At 48.6% G+C, this 22,583-nt stretch overlaps 10 protein-coding genes across 10 annotated transcripts; 5 read left to right on the plus strand and 5 right to left on the minus strand.

Moving 5' to 3' along the window:
• Positions 1-20: 20 nt before the first annotated feature.
• Positions 21-1,700, minus strand: FOBCDRAFT_257787 (aldehyde dehydrogenase domain-containing protein; the record flags this gene model as incomplete). The annotated part of the gene is made up of 4 exons (XM_031174930.3): positions 21-975; positions 1,029-1,462; positions 1,521-1,590; positions 1,644-1,700. The coding sequence occupies 4 exons, from the start codon at positions 1,698-1,700 to the stop codon at positions 76-78; spliced, it is 1,461 nt and encodes a 486-aa protein (XP_031051715.2). The 3' UTR covers positions 21-75.
• Positions 1,701-2,092: 392 nt separating this feature from the next.
• On the minus strand, positions 2,093-4,138 carry FOBCDRAFT_248438 (carotenoid oxygenase; the record flags this gene model as incomplete). The annotated part of the gene is made up of 4 exons (XM_031174931.3): positions 2,093-2,167; positions 2,270-2,323; positions 2,502-3,175; positions 3,226-4,138. 4 exons carry the CDS (start codon positions 4,136-4,138, stop codon positions 2,093-2,095), a joined length of 1,716 nt encoding a protein of 571 aa, XP_031051716.3.
• A 508-nt stretch (positions 4,139-4,646) lies between these two features.
• On the plus strand, positions 4,647-7,273 carry FOBCDRAFT_248439 (uncharacterized protein; the record flags this gene model as incomplete). Its single annotated transcript, XM_059610842.1, has 8 exons — positions 4,647-5,295; positions 5,347-5,401; positions 5,452-5,645; positions 5,698-5,774; positions 5,980-6,167; positions 6,213-6,289; positions 6,342-6,467; positions 6,516-7,273. 8 exons carry the CDS (start codon positions 4,647-4,649, stop codon positions 7,271-7,273), a joined length of 2,124 nt encoding a protein of 707 aa, XP_059464281.1.
• Positions 7,274-8,214: 941 nt separating this feature from the next.
• FOBCDRAFT_197773 (uncharacterized protein) lies at positions 8,215-9,093 on the plus strand (the record flags this gene model as incomplete). The annotated part of the gene is made up of 2 exons (XM_031174934.2): positions 8,215-8,519; positions 8,577-9,093. 2 exons carry the CDS (start codon positions 8,215-8,217, stop codon positions 9,091-9,093), a joined length of 822 nt encoding a protein of 273 aa, XP_031051719.2.
• An 866-nt stretch (positions 9,094-9,959) lies between these two features.
• Positions 9,960-13,763, plus strand: FOBCDRAFT_248440 (uncharacterized protein; the record flags this gene model as incomplete). Its single annotated transcript, XM_059610843.1, has 9 exons — positions 9,960-10,044; positions 10,082-10,628; positions 10,814-10,856; positions 11,225-11,339; positions 11,461-11,886; positions 11,935-12,437; positions 12,493-12,750; positions 12,802-13,517; positions 13,569-13,763. 9 exons carry the CDS (start codon positions 9,960-9,962, stop codon positions 13,705-13,707), a joined length of 2,832 nt encoding a protein of 943 aa, XP_059466846.1. The 3' UTR covers positions 13,708-13,763.
• Positions 13,764-13,874: 111 nt separating this feature from the next.
• On the minus strand, positions 13,875-15,497 carry FOBCDRAFT_237401 (cytochrome P450; the record flags this gene model as incomplete). The annotated part of the gene is made up of 6 exons (XM_059610139.1): positions 13,875-13,940; positions 13,977-14,111; positions 14,165-14,785; positions 14,837-15,100; positions 15,156-15,256; positions 15,296-15,497. 6 exons carry the CDS (start codon positions 15,495-15,497, stop codon positions 13,875-13,877), a joined length of 1,389 nt encoding a protein of 462 aa, XP_059464282.1.
• Positions 15,498-16,179: 682 nt separating this feature from the next.
• FOBCDRAFT_257792 (SnoaL-like domain-containing protein) lies at positions 16,180-17,132 on the minus strand. The gene is made up of 3 exons (XM_031174939.3): positions 17,022-17,132; positions 16,902-16,969; positions 16,180-16,845 (listed from the first exon to the last, which is right to left on the minus strand). Exons 1-3 carry the CDS (start codon positions 17,083-17,085, stop codon positions 16,213-16,215), a joined length of 765 nt encoding a protein of 254 aa, XP_031051724.2. The 5' UTR covers positions 17,086-17,132; the 3' UTR covers positions 16,180-16,212.
• Positions 17,133-17,602: 470 nt separating this feature from the next.
• On the plus strand, positions 17,603-19,247 carry FOBCDRAFT_248441 (general substrate transporter; the record flags this gene model as incomplete). The annotated part of the gene is made up of 2 exons (XM_031174940.2): positions 17,603-17,779; positions 17,850-19,247. 2 exons carry the CDS (start codon positions 17,603-17,605, stop codon positions 19,245-19,247), a joined length of 1,575 nt encoding a protein of 524 aa, XP_031051725.2.
• Positions 19,232-20,131, minus strand: FOBCDRAFT_316355 (uncharacterized protein). Its single transcript, XM_031174941.3, has one exon. It carries the CDS (start codon positions 20,089-20,091, stop codon positions 19,357-19,359), a length of 735 nt encoding a protein of 244 aa, XP_031051726.2. The 5' UTR covers positions 20,092-20,131; the 3' UTR covers positions 19,232-19,356.
• Positions 20,132-21,084: 953 nt separating this feature from the next.
• Positions 21,085-22,287, plus strand: FOBCDRAFT_237403 (Alpha/Beta hydrolase protein; the record flags this gene model as incomplete). The annotated part of the gene is made up of 2 exons (XM_031174942.2): positions 21,085-21,651; positions 21,706-22,287. 2 exons carry the CDS (start codon positions 21,085-21,087, stop codon positions 22,285-22,287), a joined length of 1,149 nt encoding a protein of 382 aa, XP_031051727.2.
• Between the last annotated feature and the right edge of the window lie 296 nt (positions 22,288-22,583).

Here is a 22,583-nt window from a genome sequence, read left to right on the forward strand (position 1 = left end):
GATGGGGATGAGGGTGATGGTTCGATGATTAAAAATGAGACATGTTAATGAACTATCTAAGAACTCTTCATGATATTAAAACTCCTCCAACTTGACCAGTACTGTCTTGGTCTCCAAGAAGTTATGCAAACTAACCGTAGTCCCCTCCCTACCGACACCACTCGTCTTGTATCCACCAAATGGCATATCTTTCGCCTGCGTAGGGCTGGTGCAATTGACACCAACAGTGCCAGCTTCCAATCTCTTAGCAACACGTAGTGCCCTGTCGATATTCTTGCTATACACTGCGGCATATAGACCAAACTCTGTATCATTAGCTTTGCTTATTGCTTCAGCCTCGGTCTTGAAAGTGTTGATATTGACGACCGGACCAAAGATTTCTTCCTTCATGACTCGGGCGTCTTCTTGGGTCTCGACGAAGATTGTTGGGTGGATGAGATAGCCATCTGGAGTAGCCTCATGATCCATGCCGAGGATGCGTTTACCGGATTTCTTACCCATTTCGATATATGATCGCACATTGTTGTATTGGATCTCATCAGCTTGAGGTCCATGGTTGACCTTCTCATCAGTTGGGTCACCAGCTGCGATGACCTGAAACTTCTTCTTGAACGACTCGATAAAAGGCTCTGCAATGCTTTCGTGGACGTAGATCCTTGAGTTGGCCATGCAAACCTGCCCACTGTTCCACTGGATAGAGTGTGCTGTCTCAGCAGCTGCTTTTTCGAGATCAGCGTCGTCGAAGATGATAGCCGGAGACTTTCCGCCAAGCTCGAGGATGACGTTCTTGAGATTAGATTTTGCAGCGGCAGCTTGAATGAGTCGACCTGTTGGACCTGATCCTGTGAAGCTGAGGACTCGAACATCCATGTGGCTGGAAAGAATGGCTCCTGATATTTTGCCGTGGCCTGAGATGATGTTGAAGACACCTGGTGGGAAGCCAGCCTTTTGGACCAATTGTGCGACTTTGGCAGACTGTTGGGTGTTAGCCAGTAAAATAAGTCATAGGAACATGGGCAAGCACTCACAGTCAGTGGTGCTTTTTCACTGCTCTTCAAAACCACAGTGTTACCTGCCATCAGCGCAGGAGCTGCCTTGAGAGCCAGGAACAGAATCGGCACATTCCATGGAATAATCGCCGCAGCGACTCCGTAAGGCTGTCGTAGAGTAAAGTTCAAGTGTCCAGGCATATTAAGACTACTCGTTCCAAGAACCACCGCTCCAGCTTCGGCGTAGTAGTTGAACGTGTCAGCAGCGGCAAAAGCATCAAAGTATCCCTTCACAGGTCTTCCCATAGAAATGGCTTCGAGATATGCTAACTCATGATGCGACTCGAGAATGAGGGAGGCAAGCTTCTTGAAGTACTGGCCTCGGTCTTTGGGTGAGAGTTCGGACCAGGCTGGGAATGCGGCTTTGGCTGCTGCGACGGCGGCGTTGGTGTCACTTTCACTTGCTTCGTGGACTATAACCGAGTCAGGATGTCTCGTAACATTGCATGACCGAAATGAGGATTCTGAGACCTTCAGCTACAACTTGGTGAGTTGATGGAGACTTCAACTCAAACGTCTTCTTATCAGATGACTCGACGAACTAAACACTGGTCAATAACACATCCCTTCTACCTAGTTGGACATATTACATACCTCGCCATTGATAAAGAGACGAGTCTCAATATCACGTGGGGTTTTTGCAGCAGGCATTTTCAAAAGCTACACTGGGGAGGAGAGGTGAGATGGTGTTCTTTCCTGTAACAAGTGGACTACTGATGCCACATACATTGGCCTAGACACTTATAAACTCAACGACCGGCATTAAGATGCCCCACTTCAATAACAGGTCAAGTGTCCCACTTGGAGGCGTCTGAATAATCCATCGTCCTTCGGAAGGATGAGTCCGATGACATCCCCGCAGTTGACGTTCCTTCCGAGCCCAAAGTGACCCGGCATCATTAAAATCTAACCATCCGAATACCTGATAGAAGTGACGCGTTCTAATGATGCCGCATAGTCACTGCATATTCGGAGCCTTTTGATCGCAACCTGCAGATTTATCCGAGGCCTCCGCTGATATCGTAACTGGGGGTAGGTCGGATTTAAGGCACGAACGGACGATCTAAGCCCTTGAATGCAGTACACCAATATGTGATATCTCTGAGACCGAGATATCTCTATTTAAAATAGTAATTCTTTGTGTATTGATTTCGAATTGATAACATCATCTTCTGCACGCTCACGAGGCCCAAGATCACGATTTAAGTGGACAGACTCACGATATTGATATTGCTCGCGTATGTGGGGTTACAGTTTTGACGCGCATCAATTATCTGTTAGGAGGAAGCTTAACTTTAAATTTCATTATTGAGAAAAGGAAGTCCAGTGATCAATATTACATGCAATCTCAACCCTAACCGAACAGTCCGGTCCTTCTCACGAATGACCAGTCGACACTCATATGCTGTCAGCTTCCGACTGCCAGGGCAATGGCTTCTCAGCCGGTCTCACGGGACCAACATCCCCACCTGGCTGTCTCCTGATCTGCCACTCTTCTATATCCGCCTGATCCACAAAGTTGCCATGAAGTCCAAGACGAAGCTTCATCGGTAGATGAATCGTAGCCACAGGCCCTGCAGCGAGGTTCTGTGCGTCAAAGATGACTACATCGTTGCGCAAGACATCAAGATGGTTCAACAATGCAATGAGCCAACCTTCACCCTCTGCACCATTCTTCTTGGGGATGAATGATGGTTCTTGGAATGTAGCACAAGGGCCGGCCCAGAAGATATCTTCTGTTCTCTCATCCCATGTATAGTGAGCCAGACAGTTGAAGAGTCCACCAGCTGGTGAACCGCACTTAGCAGCGTTGTACTCTCGAGACCCGTCGATCTTGGCTTGCCAGAAATGATCGTACTTCTTGGTGACAAAGCGATCATCGATACGGGAGAATTCACCACTGGTGTCCCATTCTTCACTAGCCTGTACGCGTGTTCCCGAAGGACTCTTGGGATTGAACACCCAGCGTTTGGTGGGACTGTTTAAGCGGTTCCGCTTCGCAACGGTACCAGCTGGTGTATCCTCAGGTGGAAAGAAGAAGAACACGTTACCATCTGCTACTGTTAGATCGAACACAATGTTGCCATCTTCGTTTTCGTAGCACCCTGCAACATGGCCGTGGAATGCTGACCAAACATGTCAGTAAGCACCTTATCATATAGCCGACTCAACTCACCGTTATCAGACCGGAACCAGATAATGTCCTCGGGCTTTCCATTTCGCCGCGGGACTACGCCGTACCATTGATCTTCTTTTGGATCCCATGCCCAATGGTTACCGCCCTTTTGGAGACGATCTGGGTTGCACTTCAGAGGTGTCATTGGCAGAACCACGTAGTTCTTGCTGATGCCACAATCATGGATCATACCGCAGAAAGGAGCTTCGTACCAAGCTTCCTCGGTCTTGGCACCGTTTGCATCGATTGTCCAGACAGCGATCTGACGAGATCCATCGTTTCCGTTTCCGCCGGCTTCATAAGCGAAGCAGATCATTTCGCCAGTTTCAGGGTCGAATTTGGGATGGGCAGTCATTGTTGGTGATTGGATCTGCCCTTCAAAGTCATATCGCCCGATGGTTTCCAGAGTGACTGGATCCATGGCATATGGCGGGCCATCTTCTTTGGAGGCCAGAAGCATTCCTCTCCAGAAGGTGATGTTTGTGTTGGCAGAAGTTCTGATGACTGACTTGACTAGCTCAGAATCCGTAAAGGGATTGCGATATCTCCCAAACAAGCTTCTCCGTTCTTTTGTTTCCGCCAAGAACCTATCTGTTCTGACATAACGCTGCTTATAATCTGCATGACCATTTTGAATGCGAATGGCAGTGATATTGCCGTCTCCATTGAAGTGGATGTCATCTTCAAAAACGGGAGGAAAGCGATGATCTGGCTGAACTCGATAAAACGTGCCATTGATCTCCGGTGGAATAGTTCCTGATACTTCGAGATCGAAGATGTCGCCCTCCAAGCGAAATGGCTTGTTGAAGCCGCTGAAGGTTCCACTGTCTGGGTACTTCACTTGGTTGCCGACCTTTTTTCCGTCGATATATCCGGTATCGATAAGAGGTGCAACGTCGAAAATGTGGGCCATTGTGACTTGAGATAAGATAACAGATAACAGAATGAACTAATTAGCACGGCATGAACTTCAAGAGCAATGCAAAAGACGAGCTGTAGCAAAGGCTTAATTCTCTAGTTATTTGTCTTAGCCTGTGTAGATGGCTCTGGATTTGTGAGGGCCAAGCATTGGGTCATGCTCGGCTGTCTCCACTTCTTGACCTCCGTTTCGTAGCCTTTGAAGTGGAGACCTTTGTCGGAAGCATAGCGCCGATGGCCCCTCACGACAGCCCCTCCATTTCGCCTATTCCCGGCGGCTTCTTCGGCTCGGTACAGGGTAGTTTAATTTGATGAATTTGTGCAGACTCGCTGGAGGAGAGTTGAGCAAAGGTCCAATGAGGTAGTCTACGGAGAGTCTGTTCCCTTGATGGTGGCCTTCTATTTATGAGATAAATAAATTGCTAATTTTATACCCAACATTGGTAGCGCAATCTGCTCAATAAATGCAAACATTTAATTGACAACCAACTTCACCACTCATCATGTCAACGCGAGGAACTATTGCTGTTGAGGAGGCAATCATTACCCCATCAACAAAATGGCTCCTCGAAGAAACCTTTGCAATTCTCAACCCTGGCGACAGCAGCAACAAGGCTCTAGAAGCCCACGCTGCGAAGCTGCTTGACATCCATGATAAGCGCCTCGCAACCATGGATGCCGAGGGAGTTGAATACATGCTCTTGTCATTGACTGCACCGGGTTGTCAAGGCATAACGGACCCCAAACTTGCAGAGAAAACAGCCAAAGAAGCCAATGACTGGCTGGCATGTCAGGTCGCGAAAAGACCAGAGAGATTTGGTGGTCTTGCAGCTCTGTCGATGCATGATCCCGAAGAAGCTGCACAGGAGCTTGAAAGAGCTGTCAAGCAGTTGGGATTTTTTGGGGGACTTGTTAACGACTATCAGAGTATAGAGGGAGGATCGGGACGAGAGTACTTTGACACTGCCAAGTATGACCCGTTTTGGAAGAAGGTTGAAGAGTTGGATGTTCCGATTTACTTGCATCCGAGATACGTGTCGATCAAGGACCTTCAACCTGGGTCGCTGTACGGAGATCGGCCTCATCTTCAAGGTGCAGCTGTGCAGTTCCATCTTGATCTTTCGTACCATATCTATGCGCTTTGCTCATCTGGTGAGTTGTCACGATGCAATTCCACTGATTTTGAGACTGACCCCATCAAAGGAGTTTTTGACAGATTCCCAGGTGCCAAGATCGTAGCTGGGCATTTAGGAGAGAAGTATGGATTACCATCTTAGAAGCAAGAAACATCACTAATACTCCGGACAGCATACCTCTGAATCTCTGGAGAGCCAGCCACTGGTACAACAAGCCCAGTAAAAAGGCCACGCGTCCGTCAAAGGAAGACTACAATTACTATTTCAAGCACAATGTCTACATCACGACTTCAGGAAACTTCTTTACTCCTGGATTAAAGTTTTGCGCTGAAACAATTGGGATCGACAGATGCATGTACTCTATAGGTAATAATTATTGAATGAAAATGATTAGAGAGTGAAGCTAATATCTTGACAGATACACCATACGAAGACATTGAAGAAGCGCAGGCGTGGTGGAGGACTGTGGACTTGGATGGTGAGGCGAAAGAGCAAGTTGGAAGGACTAACGCTATAAAGCTGTTCAAATTACCATTGGAGTACTGAAGGTTCTGACGCAGAGAGAGTGGTTCGGGTGTCCATAGCTATCGCTTCTATGCTTCCGACTCGGCGAGACTTCCCCGGCCATGTCGGAAGGAGCCGAAGGGAAGCTAAGCAGTGTCTCTGGGGTATTAAGAAAGACAACATCATATATCAATAGATATTGTGCTACATGAACGTTAGAGTAACAGCCAACTGTGATACTCAACACAGCTTTACCATGGCCATCATCACCAACGCTCCGTCGACCCACCAGGCTGCTGTTTACGACAAACCTGGTGAACTCAGCACCAAGGTGGTAGACATTGAGACTCCCAGCCCATCTGCAGGAGAGGTGCTGGTGAAGCTGTAATTCTCCAACTGTTGGCCAGGGGCACGAGCTAACAGTTACAGCTCTCATTCCGGCGTCTGTCACTCAGACCTTTCCATCATGAAGAACTCTTGGGGAATACCTTTTTCGCTTCCTGACAGTAAGTCCCATTCAGAGGTGGCCAGTGTACTTCTCTGATACGATTGATGTAGCTCAAGTTGGCGGTCATGAAGGTGTTGGAACAGTTGTTCAGATTGGAGAGGGTGCAGGAATACACGACTTCGCGATTGGAGATCGAGTCGGAGTGAAATGGCTGAGGGATATCTGCGGCAGTTGCGGTATGTAACTTCTTCTTCATTTCCATGATTGACTAACATGTTTTTAAGTCTACTGCATCGCTGGAGAGGATGGCCTCTGTGCCAAGCAGTCTGTGTCTGGCATGTTCAACCCAGGGACATTCCAGCAATACCTTACTGTACCAGTCCGATATCTGACACCTATTCCCAACGGCGTGAGCTCTGAAGTAGCTGCACCAATGCTATGCGCAGGACTGACCTCGTACGCGGCTTTACGTAAGGTGTGCGCCAGTCCTGGCGATTGGGTTGTTGTGTCAGGCGCCGGAGGAGGTTTGGGACATCTCGTCACGCAGATAGCATCAAAGGCCTTCGGATACCGTGTTATTGGCATTGATCAAGCCAGCAAAGAGGAAGTTGTAAAGGAAAGTGGAGCTGAGATATTCATTGCTGCTGCAACGTCCAGCGAGGAATTGGTTTCCCAGGTCAAGAAGCTCACCGACAATCTTGGCGCCAACGCGGTAGTTGTGTGTGCGTCTAGCAACGCAGCATACTCTCAAGGCCTCGAGCTATTGAGACCTGGTGGGACATTAGTCGGTGTTGGAATGCCCGGGGGAAAACCTGTTGCAATTGCAAGCGCAATGCCTGGGCCGATTGTTCAAAAGCAGCTGAAGATTGTTGGATCGATATTGGGAAATCGTCAGGATGCAATCGATGTGCTGAACTTGGCGGCGAGAGGCGTGATTACTGTGCATTATCAGACGAGGCAGCTGAGCGAGCTTACAGAGACTTTTAGGGAGATGGAAAGTGGGAGTCTATCGGGAAGGGCTGTTTTGGATCTGCAGAGCTAATGTATGATCGGTTTGGGAGTAAACTCTATTTCTTGTGGAGTCTTCAGCTGGCAGGGAAGCTATAGAAAAGGTCCAGCGCAGAACTTTAGATGAAACCTGTCAGAGACATCTCACAGCAATGGAGTAGTGTTGATACGAAGACTGTGTGGGTAGTATACGCTACCCGAAGTGTGTTTTCGATACTGTTATATTGAGCTGGCTGAGCTAACAAGTGTCAAGTCCTTGATGGAAGTGGCTGGATTGCAGATCACGACAGACAAGCAAGCTTAGGTGCGCGATGCTATATTAAACCTAGAGCAAGGACTTGTGAAAAGGGACAAAGCTTGATATTCCGCCATTTTAAAGTTTATTCTGGAGCTAAAACCAGGGCAGGATACGAGGGATGATCTATTGTAAGCGAGGTAGCTCTGCCGTGACATCTGCCTAGCGCCGGAAGTACGGTAGTAGACGGCACTGCCGCTTAGTAACACCAGGACAAGCTGCAAACGAAACACTGATCTGCATTTATCTTCCGTTTACCCTTATTGACGATCAAGGGCAACACGTTTAACAAGGGCCGCCGCGCCTCATGATTACGAATTGTGTTTCTTTATACGTCGTATCCAAAGCACGTTAGTAGAGCTGATAGGCTAAAACCCTAAACGGTGAAACGCTTGCTGACGTCTCCTAGGCGCTTGAAGCGTTCCAAATTAGGAAACACATGTGAGGCGAGGCTGGTACTGTTGTTGGCACAGAAACTGACACAGTTTCACTGGGGTTTAGGGTTGTTGTTTTGACTGCAGGCTTTTGCTGTGATATGGGGCTGGGCGAGAGATTCTGCTGCCAGTGTGTCGGATTCCAGTAGATGATAAATATTTCGGTTGGTTCTGTGATTTTCCATCGAGTCTTTGACAACTACACATCAACTCATTTCTGAATCACTGAGTCTTCACCAACTGATCATGGCGACTCCCAATTCACAACCTCCCAGCCCTCCCACAACAGCATGCATCGGTCTATCTGCTACAGCCCTTATTGTTTTCATCATCTTGTTATTCCCAGCGCTATATGTAGCGTATAAACACCGAAAAGCTGGCAAGGCGTGGTTTCCCCCCTTTATGTTCTTTTTTATTTTTCGGATCACTTCGGACATTTATTACCTCTCCCGGCGTAATGAGCCCGATACTCCAACCGCGTTCGCTATGATAGCCGCCTCGGCCTGCACCGCTACTCTATCAGTAAGCATTATTGGTCTGATATACGAAGCGTATGTGAACCTATATGCACCTAGCATCGACCCTATGTAATACTAATATTATGCAAGTCTAAACCTCCCCCTGTTCCCGTATAAACGCCAAAGAAACCGAATAGTGGTCATCGCGATGAACGTAATCTACAACATTGGCACGATCCTAGCAGCATACGGTGGAATGCGAGATACAACGATGCCGAACAACATAAAAAACGAAGCTGCCGACCAGGCCGGAAACGTCATCATGTTCATTGTGATGCTCGGGACTCTGGTCTGGCTATATCCTGCCGGCAAACACATCTACTATGCTCGACAAGATATAAGCTACCGCTCTGCTGAAGTGCTGATGATGGCTGCCGCGCCTGCCACAGTGCTTCAGTTGATCCGCATGAACTACGACCTGATTTACTCACTTACGCAAATCCCCACGCTGCATCCTACCACGGGCAGCTTTGCCATCAGATTTGTCACTTTTTCCCTGCAGTTCGCTATAGTTGGAATGGTAGTTGTTGCCGGCTGGCTCAGTAAAGATGCTGCAATTATTCGTGCCAGAGTTCTCAAAACCGATAGCACCTCTGAGCTAGTCTAAGTTACAACCCTATCCTATAGCAAGAAGAAACATATTCGAGAAAGAGAGATATGCCTGATCAAGGAGCTGGCTCCAGTCAGGGGAAATGGACTTAGTTAACCATCTTTGTCGCTTACCATGTTACCGATAGAAGAGGAGGATAAACGGGGAGCGGACTAAACTATGAATTACGTTATATTAAGACTCTTATCTATTCTGTCTGCTATTAGTCACGACCTTTTAACTCTAGGCGAGAATACACTTTAGGCAGATCGAAGATAGTGATAAAGAATAAGTTAGTTCTATCTGGTTTAACGATATTAGTTCTAAGCTGGAGGGGACGGCTCCTCTCCCTTGTTAATATGGTATGGCACGGCGTCCGTGAGCACCGGCAACATCCGACTATGTGGGGTATAGCCAGGCACCCGCAAGATACAGACATGGTCCAAACACAGGTCCAGAACCTTCAAAAAGAAGGATCTTGCTCACACGATTATTGAGATGGCAACCCCAAGTCTACGAAGAACTACCAAAGCACTATTCCGCCAAAAGAACCTTTAGAGCAGTCGGATCTAAGTCTCCTGGATGGTGCCATGTCACATCTGGTGCTAGACACAGACAGTCCATACTGGAGCCTCGAGCCAAACAAAGCCCTTCTACAGGCTGTGAAAGAAGAGCGCTTGGATATTCTCACCAAACTCGTGGAAAGAGGTGTCGACACCGGTACCCGGGACGAAAAGGGACGGACACCACTATTTTACGCGGCCGAGGCCGAAAATGTGGAGATAGCTTCCAGACTACTACAAAAGGGCGCATCCCCAAATGCACAAGACGATGAAGGACAGACAGCGCTTTCCCGAGCTTCCTTTGAGGGAAATGTCGACGTCATGTCACTTCTGCTTGCCAGCGGTGCAGAAGTCGACTTGGCAGACGCAGAAGGATGGACACCTCTAATGACCGCGTCTGAACAAGGTCATGATGAAGTTGTGGCTCTGCTACTTGCATGGAGCTGATCCGAACGCGAGGGACCATAACGAATTCACGGCAATTATGCAGGCTGCGATTGATGGACACGCTGATATTGTAGCCCGCCTTCTTGATGCTGGTGCTGATCCCAATGCCCAGAACGAAAAGGAGAATTTAACAGCAATTAGCTGGGCAGCGCAGCATGGCAATGCAGATGTTATCAAGCTGCTGCTCGAGCGAGGGGTAGACCCCAACGTGGATGACAGAACCCTCCTCTCTGCGCTATACGGATTTAAAAGCGGCGATATCAGTGGCAGCCATGCAGTTATGGAAATGCTTGTCAAGCACGGCGTGGACGTCTTTATGGATAGCTGGACGGATGAGCGACCCCTCGTGGTCGCTGCTGAGCAGCGTCGTTACCTGACTGTCGAACTCTTCCTAGAGGCTAGCTACCCCTCGGCTAGTGTCCGACAAGAGCACATATGGGATGCCATCACTGTCGCTGCTGAGCATGGCGAGGATGCCATTCCGGCAAGCTTAATGAGGCATTATGATCCGGATGAGACGGAGAACAGACGCCATGGGAGTGGGTGAAGGAGTATCGTTTTGGTCACTCGTACGAGCTCTTGAAACCTTACTTTGAGCCTGATGCGAGGGGCTACAATGGTAGCAATGAGTCCAATTAGAGATGATCTACTCCTACATAGAAGCCATAAAATAATCATTTTGGGATATTGGTATAAGAAAATACTTATGCTTACTAAAACCGTTGCAGAGTTGAGCCTCCTGGCGTTTACAGGGCGGCTCCTCTCACTGTTGTAGTGACAGCTGGTGAATGACATGCAATTGCCGCTATTTTATGCCGAGCTCAGTCTTCCCCGCAATTTGAGCCATACCCAGAGCGATAATCGTATTGCTTGTGGCGCTGTTAGTGGATTCAAGTTCATCTGGTCAGATAGCTCACTACTGGTGCGGGGAAACCCTGGTCATTTGATAGGGGCTCAATTAAGCCTAACCAGTTAGCCAATACACATTGCGGTCCAGTTCAACACCCCCGCAAACTCGTGGCGATCTAGAGTCTGGGGTAGCGGGGACAATCAGCCCCCCTGGTAACTCCTCTCTCCCAAATTTGACTCGCGTCGCGACTGTTCTTGACACTATCAAATCTTTGCTCATTGTCCCGCAGTCAAGCTACAGTATCTCAAGACACTATGTCCAGCAGAAGCTCCAAAGTTACGAAGAAATCGAGGGTGAGTCGGACGGCCATCAGCTGCGATCGCTGCAAGTCAAGAAAGACAAAGGTAAGGGTTCCCGAGCCTATCACAACGTGCGCTTTACTAACCTTTTCTCAAGTGCAATAAGCCTGGTAGGTTGGCTGTACACTGTACTCATGAAGGGACAGAGGACTGACGTTGAGTGGAGATGCCGATGGCCCATGTGATTATTGCCGCAGCATCGATGAGGTTTGCTCGGTGGATATGGAGAAACGGCGCCAGAAGCCATTCTACTTCGTTTCCGAAGAGGAATACCGTCTCTTGCGCGAGCTCTGCCGTAACTGTTTTCCGCATGAAGAGTTGACGATACCGAATCTGCGACGATTGATTAACGAGAACAAAAAGCCTGCGTTCAAGACCCAGACAGACATCGCAACGCCTACAATGTCTCTGATTGACGTATCGGCAGAAGCTCCCATCATAGATTGTGGAGATGATCCGATAGATCAGGGGGAGATTCTTTTGCAAGATGTAGAAGAGAGTCAAGTCGAGGAAGAGGAGATATTGCTGCCAGAGATCGTCAATCTACACCATGACCTAGGCTGCCTTTTGGCAGACGCTCACGGGGAGTATCGTGAGTTCCTCCCTACACACAGCCCATGCCCCTTTCTAACACGTGCAGGTTACATGGGAGCAGAGTCAGGCGCCAGCTTCAACAGCGCCGTGAGATCATGGATGCTCAGGATGGGTGCAGGGACGAGAACCAAAGAGAAGGACAAGGATAAAATACCCGGAATGCTCAAAGTCAGCCCACCATCGGCCAAGTCTCCCTTGACAGACGCTGCCTCATCGCCTGGCAACCCGTGCCAATTTCCATCGCAAGAACTGCTGTCCGCTTGTGCAGCTCGCTTCTTTGAACAGGTCCACTGCCTGTACTGGATATACTCGGCAGAATCATTCTACACTCGACTCGAGACAACTTACTCTGGAGACTCGGGGCAACTAACTGCCTCGTGGCTCTGTTCACTACACGGGATAGTAGCTCTATGTGCTTCATGCGAGCCATCGGCTAATGGTTTGGTCAACGGGCAAAGAGCCCATGACTCGTTGGAGATGGCCAAGTCCCTCGTGACAAAGGTATGCGATGAAGCAGACCTAGACAGCATCAGGGCATTGATAGTATTAGTAAGTCCCGTTGCATCATGGATGCAGCTTCCACAACTGACGTAATTACTTCCAGTCTTTGGCCTTCCACTCCAACGGCTTCACTAACTCAGCATATCTTCACATCGGTCTAGCGGTTCGCATCGCCTTCTCTCTGGGTCTGCATCTTGACAAGTACTCGACGAAGAGCGGAGTAGTAAGCCAAGCGCATGCGCGTCGGCTCTGGTGGACGTTGTATCTGCTTGATCAAGATCTGTCTCTTGCTCTGGGAAAGCCAAGCATGAATAGTCCACTGAATGAAACTTCTTGGAAACCACCTCTACCATCTGAATTTGTACGTTCCTAGTATATGTGGACCCGAAAGCCATTTCTAACACGCCACTAGGTTGTCAGCCCTGGCTCACATACGCCAAATGGATATCTGGAACAGTGTATACGTCTCACTCAGATAACTCAAAGTATACGCCAGAATCTCTACGATGGACCTGTTCACGGTGGACAAAAGCTATCGAATACTCACTTTAATGACGCCATGACCGCTCTGCGAAGCTGGCTAGATCACGTACCGCCACATCTTCATCTCTCACCCTCAGTATCCTTGTCCTACAGAAGGTCCATATCGCTTCTACACCTTCGCTACTGGAGTACCACGATGCTCGTCACCAAACCCTTCCTTCTATGCAATTTATTACAAGGCATCGAGCACGTTGAGACTGTCAAACAGCCTATATTCGCTACACTCGCCAAGACCTGCGTGTCGGCAGCCGAATCAACATTTGAGATCCTGGAAAGCATGGTCCTCCACAAAGTAGCTTCCAGCCTGGTCATGGCCGATTATCTTTTCGCCTTACAAGCACTTCAGGTTATTGTTGCTGCTTGTGGATTATATCACATGGATGGACACCAAGCTCGTGCCAAGCAGTGTCTGCGAATCCTGCTGGCGATTAGTGTATCTGGTTACCCAAAGCATCTTATCCCAGAGACACTATTCCAGCTACAGCAGTGTGGACTTGCCGAAGGTGTCGAGGAAACATCAAATATCACTTTACAACCCTCCGAATCTTTAGGATATCCCCAGATGGTGACTGAACCTCTGCAACGGTACGTAGTAGTCTACCAAACTTCCATCGAGTTTTATTAATGGATGCGCAGGATTTCGCTTGACCATAGCACGGATCAACTAGCGATGACGTGGTTGAATGAGCTCGACATGGCAGATATAGTTATCGACAATGGATTCCTGGATAATCTGATGGACATCTCTTCAATCTTCCCTTTTGGGCCATCATGACTATGATCATGCCTGGCAGTGCCTATTTCTGCTATAGACCTTACAATGGAACTCCCTAATCTTGACAAACCAAACATTCTCCGTCACGTACTCAGGATATCCAGACTCTGTATCTGGAACAAAGTCAAAGTGCCGAACTATTTGTGGAACAGCTTTGGAAAGCTCCATTAGGCTGATGTTCTTGCCCAGACAGGTACGAGAGCCTTGACCGAACTTTGAAGTAAAGAGTTAGACTACGGTAGCGCGATATGTTTTGAGGATATACTTACTGTCATGAAATACGCTTCGCGTTCTTTGACCAGTTCTGGGTAATCGAGCCACCTTTCGGGCCGGAATACGTGGGCATCATGACCAAATACCTTGGTGTTGGCGTGGGCTACCCAAGCATTGATGCCAACGACAGTCTATCAGAGTTAGACTACATGCCGAATTATTGTTGATATGCAGGAGTACATACCCCTGGAGGGAAACATTGTCCTGCCAAAGTCGCACCGTCTGATGGAACGACCCGGCCCAGACTGAGTCCAGTGGCAGGATGCATTCGTAGACCTTCTTTGATGACTGCTTGTAGATAGGGAAGCTGGTTGGCTTCGACGAATTTTATTGGATCCGATATTGTACCTTGACTCTCGTGCTCTTTGATCTCAGCACGGAGTCGTTCAAGAACTCTCGGGTGCTTGATCAAGTTGAAGATGATTGAAGTCAAACTGATAGATGTTGTGTCAGAACCAGCGCCAATATTCATCGTACATACTGAACTAATGTCAGCGTTGGTGATCTTGGCTGAATCCTGCGCTTGGACGCGTAGGAACTTGGTGATAAAGTCCTCTGCTACATTGGGATGGGGGACATCATCTGCCTTGACCTTCTCGCGCTTCTCTTCCAGTTGAGCATTGGCAAACTCTCTGACGTGAGTCAGACCTGATACAGTCTTTGAACGCATTTGCCTGCGAAAAAGAGTCTTGTGCCACTCTGGGAATACTCCGACATTGGCGCAGTAAACCAGGTACTGGCTCAGAGACGACATGATTCCTTGTATATCCTCGCCGGAATCTAAGAAGCCAAATCTCTTTCCGAGCTACCAGATTTAGTCAACTGTATCAGAGCTAACAACTGCTGTGTATCTCACCGTCATCATGCCTATTACGTCGAAGGCATAGCACTGCATCCAGTGGGATATCTCCACCGAGGTACCAGACCGAGCAAACTCTTCTAATCGGTCCCGAAGAACAGCGGAGCATTTATCGATGAAAGGCTCGAGTTGGACCAAGTTGGTCATCGAGTAAGCTGCTGCGACCTTCCGTCTAGCCTGGGCATGGATATGCGGATTCGGTTCGGCGAAGATGTTGGGGAGTGGGTTGATGGGATTGCCGCTGGCATAATACCATGGAGACTATTCAAGCTTATTAGCTATGTTTCTGATATTATCATGCCAGTTCGTGACGGACCTTTGTGAATCCTCGACCACTTCCATAGATTATCTTCGCTGCCGCAGGATCGTCGATGCTGTACTCGTTCGGTGCAATGCGTACAATGGGCCCTGGTCTAACTGTCAGGTTGAGTAGACATCTCCAAGCGACTTACTAACCATATTTCCTATGGAGCTCGATACTGGTCTTGGGGTATGTCCCAAAGTAAACTTGCTTCAGAAGCCATAGTCTTGTGAACCGTGCAAGAAACGGTCCAGGCACTCGTCTCAAAGGGGAACGAAGGACATTGACAAGGGTCAAAATGACCCATCCTAGAGTCATACAAAAGGCTAGCAACACATAAAGCGACATTGACTTCATGGTTGAGAAGTGTCAAAAATTGATGATTATTGTCAATTGCATCGACTTATTGGGACCAAATATGAAATGGCTCTTGTGATTCCTCCCTCTCATGTCGTTTACCACATTCTATCTCATCAGCGATGGGACGTACCACGAATGATCAGTAAGTCAGTGTAAAATTAGCCGATCGCTTTCTACCATTCCGGGGCTCTCTACCGATCAGTGCCGGATCAGAGTCCTGGTGGTTGTCTCGTTTCTCTTCCCCGCGTTATCTACCCATGTCCTACGAAATGATGTGGCTGGCCATTGCAGTTCGGAACCATACCTCCGATGACCATGAAGCCGAGATCACGAGTCCCAGCCCCCTCGTTCGTCTCCGGACTGTAGGCTTCCAGACCTGGCTCTGTTTGTCGCTATCCAAGCCACCGAATATTCTCTCTTCGGTAGCTAGTGCGACCAAGATACAATGGCAATAAGGTCTTCTCAGTCGAGAAGTATGTTTTCCCCCATAGATCCGACGTGGTAGACAATGAATGCTACATATGAAACAAGACGAACAGCTGTATGCTCTTTTTGCTGGAGAACCGGGTAACCGTGAACTCGCCCTCACTGTGAATTCTATGATTACTAAGTACATCGGCTCGCTCATTGCATAAGACATGTGACTGCACAAAAGTTGCCAATGAAGTGTAATATTCACTACTATAGCCACCGTGTACATGATGCATGTCTATCAAACAGTCCAGTCATCAATGACTCTTGCAGGCGGAGCACTACTCGCTGGCTCCCTCCATTTTGGAGCCTGCAAATCCTCCTCCGCCACCTGCTTCCCCGTAACAGGATGCACGTAATGAAACGGCACGACCCTAGTATCAGGCCACAAATCCGCCCCCTCCCACAACTCGTCAGGGCCCTGCTGATTCGCCGGATACGTCTCCTTAAACAAGGGCACAAACCGATCAGCATTCTGCCAGCCCTTCTCAACACTCCCGTGCCAGAAAGGGTGGTACCGCAGACGGAAGATCTTCCATACCCCGTCTTCTTTGATGTACTCGTTCTCGTAGACACCGCCCTCCCACCATTGACGCTGGCCGCCGGGGTATTCGGGGGAGAGGGTCTTGTGGGTGCCGGCGCTCATGAGGGTTCTGCCGCGGTATTTGGCGATGTTTGTGCCGGGCTGGAAGTCTACGACGTCTTGGCCGATGAAGTGGTCTAGAAGCCAGCCGTGAATGGGACCGTTTCTGCCACCGACAAAGTAATTGGACCATCTGTCGATGAAAAGCCGACGGATTGAGTCTTTGCCTCTGAAGCGTCCATTTAGGAACTGCACGTATGCATCTGGTGAGTCTGAGAACAGATCCACCACCTTATCGTGTTAGTAATGTGTTTACTGCGATCACATTGGTTGGAGGCGGTGCATACCTCTTTGTAAAGACATTTGTCAAGGTAATATCCGTAGATATGCTGCAATTTTCGTACATCCGCCTCAGCTGTGCAGAAATAAGATCAGTGAGGGCAAAGAATTGGAGTGCTGATGATTACCTGTGAGCTTTTCGATCTTCGCCTCCATGGCTTTGAGCTGTTTCATTACACTTTCAGTATCCATGTTATCAGCAGTTTTGCTACTCTAGCGGCGCGTCAAGTTGATTGCAGAAGAACAGGGAACTCAATGTACAGTAAACAATAGCAGCCTGCTAAGAGGTACCTTCTGAAGCCCATTGGATCTCTGGGAGGTCTTATACCTGTAGACTAGCTATATCGGGAGTGGCTGTCAGCCTCCACTGGGGGGGAGATTATCGGCCTCGACGGTTCGGCTCTTGTGTTCTGTCGGATGCATACCGCCGATGGCACCAAATTTACCACTAACCTTGTAAAGCTGGGGAATGCGACGCTTAACGCCAAGTAAAGCCAAAAGCTGTTATCACGCCGATTGTTAGATCGCGGGGTAAGATCTGGGGAAGCGATGCGACGCGTCTAACAGGGCCCAGAACGTGTGCTATGCTGATAAAAGGATATATCGCTGATCCTTCCTCTCCACTTCCAATGCAAGGACAAGCTCACAAATGCAAAGCCCTCTCTTTGATTGCACATCATCATCTGTTCTCTAAGAAATCTCCATCACCATGGAGGCACAACAGCCCTCTGCTAGGGTTCAACTCAATTCGTTATGGAGCGAGAAGCGATTGATCGCCATTTGCTTCTTTATTGCCTTGGCTCAGTTCCAATATGGATTTGACTCAGCTGCTGTCTCTGGCTTCCAATCCATGCCGGGCTTTCTCATCGTCTTCGGTTATGTTGATGTAAGTGTATTCTCCAGCCAGCTCCCCTCCACTTAAATGAATGGATGACTCTGACAATGACTCTGAACAGCCCACGAACCCAATCGGTTACAACATCACCACCAAAGTCCAGACCCTTCTGCAGAGTCTAATCAGTCTCGGTGCTCTGGCAGCATGCATACTTATCTTCAACTTTGGCCGTTTCATCAGCCCTCGAGTTGGTCTCTGGATCGCTTCGCTTTTTGGCGTAGTCTCAGTCGCTGCACAAATGGGAAGCACGCATCTCGCTGCATTATACTTCGGTCGTATCATGCTTGGATTCTCCAACGGCTTCTACAGCACCTTTTCGGCGGTCTATATCGGAGAGTCGACACCAGCGTATCTTCGAGGTGCGGCTATTGGTTTGGTCGTCTTGCAGATTAATATCGGTGCTCTTGTCGGCATTGCCGTCGACAACGGAACTCAGGGCATGCTCAGTCGCCTGTCATACCAGATACCTCTTGCGGTCATGTTTGTTGTTCCAGTCATGATGTCCGTAGGACTGATATTCCTACCAGAGACTCCTCGCTATTACATCTCCAAGGGTCAGGACGATAAGGCCGAGGCTGCGATTCGAAAGCTACGGGGTATAACCGATGATGAAAGAATTCGTGAGGACATCATGATTATGAAGAATGCTTGGCTGGAAGAGACTGAGATGCGTTCCACTACTCAGCTGCTTGACGCTTTCCGCAGCACCGACTTGCGACGCACTCTTCTCAGCATTGCGACAGCTGTTGGCCAAGCTAGTACTGGTATCTACTTCATCTCAGCCTTCTCAGTCTTCTTCTTTGTACAGGCACGAATTGGTTCACCTTTCAAGTGGGTCATGGTATCTCTCGCCATCGCCCTCACGGGAAATATGCTCTCTTTCCCCGCTGTGCGCTTCTTCAACCGTCGACATCTTCTGCTTGGTACCTCCCTTCTCAACTCAGGTTTGATGCTGGGTATGGCAGTTGCCTACACCGTTTCTCCCGCGGGGTCACCAACTGCTGGGAAGGTTCTTGTTGGGTTGAGCATCGTCTTCACCTGGGTTTATGGTATTGGCCAAGGTCCTGTACTATGGGCCCTGCAGACTGAGATTCCTTCTCAGCGACTGCGAGCACAGACAGTAGGCTTTTCCCAGGGTGCAAGCTTCTTGGCTTCATGGTTGTGCTCGTACTGTACGCCGTACTTCATCAACCCTGAGGCACTCAACTGGGGTCCCAAGTATTGTTATATTTGGGCTGGTAGTAACTTAATCTTGGCTGTCTTTACATACTTCTTTATTCCGGAAACTAAAGGCCGAAGCTTGGAGCAGCTGGATGAGCTGTTTGAGAAGAGGATATCGGCATGGAAGTTCAAACGCTATGTCACAGATCTACAGCAGGCTGATACGGATAATTACGTGGGTCGAATGGACGCGAACGAGAAAGGGGGTGTAGTTGAGGTTGAACATAAGGAGAACTAGTGGAGAGATGTAACTCTTGACACTTCGAAGTAGCTATCTTAATGTCTTTTAGTAATGCCATTTACTTTGTAAAATTTTAAGCCAACTCTCACTATCTTTCACAGCCGTACTAAGTTCTCAAGGTCGCCAACTCTTCCTCAGTAGCCTGACCATCAAACTCCTGCATCTTGGGCAAGTCCTTCAAGCCCTTGGCCGTCGCAGAAACACATCGACTGAGAGGTGTTCCATGCTTGAAGTTCACTTCACTATCAGGATTGAACCAATCTTTCTCAAGAAACTCGCGATCCAGAGTCCCAAGGTACAAGTGAAAAGAGTCACGCCATCCGTCAGGTAACTTCCCATCAGCGCAGTATTCCGGTTCCAGTTTGAAGTGGAAGCACAGCTGCGTTCCGCAACGACCGCAGAAGCTTCGGGATACATCTAGACTGCATTTAACGGAGTGGAAGAAGCGCAGCCACGTTTTGGTTTCGCCTGTTGCGCGGAGGTTATCCATGGCTGGGACGTACGGGGGACGATCTGCATCGGCCTTTTCTGCATCATAGTCGTCTGCAAGGACATCCAAAACGCGACCAGATATGACGTCGGTTTCAGATGAGGGTGACATGGCGGAGACGGTGAGCATGGGTGCTGGAATATCGAGAATGCCTGTCGCAAGGAACGAGCCGGTTGATCTGCGGCAGTCATTGCAGTGGCATGTTATGGCGCTTGGCAGTTTGATACCGCAGGCCGGAGGGGCGAAAGGGTTCAATGGGCGATCGTCCAGTGCGGGAACGTTTATTCGATAGCGGATCGCGCCGCAAGAGCAGCCACCGGTGACTTTGACAGGCTCGTTGGGAAGCGGCATGGTAATAGAGGATAGAGAGACAGTTTCACGGCTTCTGGTTATAGATTCACGATCCAATGTGCAGTTTTATAATCTGCTCGTGGCTTTGTCTGTTTGATTCACGATGATTTCTGAAGCTGAAATACGCCAAGGCCCATGACGGTGAGGCGCTCTTGGCAGGCCTCGCTACTGGTTAATTGGTGTTGTTTCGCGTGATTATTACCAGAACAATGCTAAGTGTCTTTGGAACCGTGAATTTTGCTACGCCCTGTGATGATTTAAATCACTGCAAGGACTCATTTTAAGCAAGGTCGTGACTTATTTACTGGATTGCTTAGGTTGAAATTGGCTGCGTGGTTGCCAAGGCTTAGGCGACCACTCAGGGGCCAGACGACGGCATCCACAGGGCGCGACGAATTCCACCGTGCTTATGCGTTACGAAAACCGTGATAGAATACGAGCAGTTGCCTGATGGAAATTCACAGCGGCTAATCGGCTCGTGATGTCACCATTCATCTGTTGCAAACGTGGCTCAGACCAAGCTGAGCGGTACGTAAGTGCTGGAAGGGGAAAGTAAGCTTACTCCAGTGGAGGAGCGGTCATTGGTCAATCCTCGCAGCTCGGTCTTTGCCCCTGTTTCGCTATCGATAAGGATCACGCTATGTTACCCTAAACTCAAAGACCGAGCGGGATCAGCAAACGTGGGCCTTTTTTAAATTGCTCGGTCTTGAATATTTCGTCATTGAAATACTGCATGATAGCTTTTAGCATTGCAACGGATTTCAATGCGACTTAATTACAGGTTTCAGTCGTGGCTGAGCATTGTGTCGTGGCTTCAATGTCTTTTTTTTTAGATAACGCGCGTTGTAGAACCGAATTCGGTCTTTAGCTTCACGTACGACATTCTATTTGGATCGCAACTCTCTGTAGCATATATATCGATGTTGTGACCACGATTGTTTGTTCTTTCTTGTCTTGGCATTTAACAATATCTTCAATTCATCAACACAAAACATGCATCTTCTTGCCCTTCTCACCTTTCTCAAGGCTTCACAAGCCCTGCTTGTCCCCCCTCCCCCAGGCCCCTTTGATGTCGCCGTTAAAAACTTCGAGCTGATCGACACAAACCGTATCGACACATTTGCACCCAAGCCCAACACCAAGCGCCGTATCATGGTCTCGGCCTACCTCCCTATCGACGCCCAGTACGGCTGTAAAGACGAAGTTGTTCCATATGTGCCTGCCCTTACTGCAAAGGCCTATGGCAAGGTGGCCGGAACTCTTGGCCTTCCGGAAAACATAGTTAAGGATTTTGAGATGAAGGTGTGCAATATCTCAAGTGTCAAGCCAAAGAGGTTTCATAAGCCAAAGAAGGAATACCCCGTCGCGCTTTTCTCACCAGGTTACCAAGGTTCAAGGCTTGTGTATGGGGCCATGGCGAGGTCGCTTGCAAGTCTTGGATATATCATTCTCACCGTGGATCACACCTATGAAGCCTTTGTGGTTGAGTTTCCTGATGGAACTGCTGCAACTGCTGCTGAGTTTCCGGATAACATGAACTCGACATATCGACAGCTCGAGGTAAGCCCCCATTAAACTTCACACTGCAAGGACATTAATAACTTTGACTATTAGGTCCGAACTAAAGATGAGTCCTTTATTATCTCGCAACTCTGCAACCACACACTTGTGGAGCAGGTCTTCGGTGACTTCCCTGGTACCTTTGACTCTCACAAAGTTGCTGTATACGGTCACTCCTTTGGTGGATCAACTGCTGCCGTCACAGCCCAGCGCGATCGTCGTGTCATAGGAGGTCTCAACTTTGACGGTCCCATGTATGGATCTGTAGTTGAAGAAGGCTTGAAGTGCACGCCATATATACTCGTTGGAACAAACATGACAGCGCCTGATCCAGTTCCTGGCTGGAATGCATTCTACGACAAGATTGATGCTGCCAAGATGGAGATGGTGGTGAAGCACACGCGTCACTATGCCTTTACAGATGTTCCGTTGCTCTTGACCGAGTTCAAGATTCCAGCCAAGTCAGAAGCTAATGTCCATGAGGTATTTGGGACCCTTAGTGGAAGAAACGTTGAGAAGGCGGCGAATGAGATTATGGTTGGATTTCTGGACTTGGTGCTTAAGAAAGAAGCCAAGAAGCTCAATGCTATTGGCAAGAGGGACGGAATTCACGTTCTTCAGCGCGATCTTGCATAAGAAGAGAATTAGAGGTTACTGGTCCTGAACGCGGTCTGGGGTCTATGTTTGGTGAGACTTTCATGAAACCCAGTGCATTTAAAAGGAAACAAATGATATTACGCCTATTAATGCATTGCGGTGAAAGAAGAACAGAGACATGCAGTAAACAAATCACCAGGCTCAAAAGGCAGAGAATAAGTAGCATGGGTTATTAAGTTGACAGTATTAGCGGGGAAGTCAGCCCTTGGCTCACGCTTTATTATTTAGCCTTGAGAATAAGCATGGGGCATCAACAGGCAATAAGTATGTGACAT

This window comes from Fusarium oxysporum, chromosome II (assembly GCF_013085055.1).
Source record: "Fusarium oxysporum Fo47 chromosome II, complete sequence".
Lineage (NCBI taxonomy): Eukaryota > Fungi > Ascomycota > Sordariomycetes > Hypocreales > Nectriaceae > Fusarium > Fusarium oxysporum.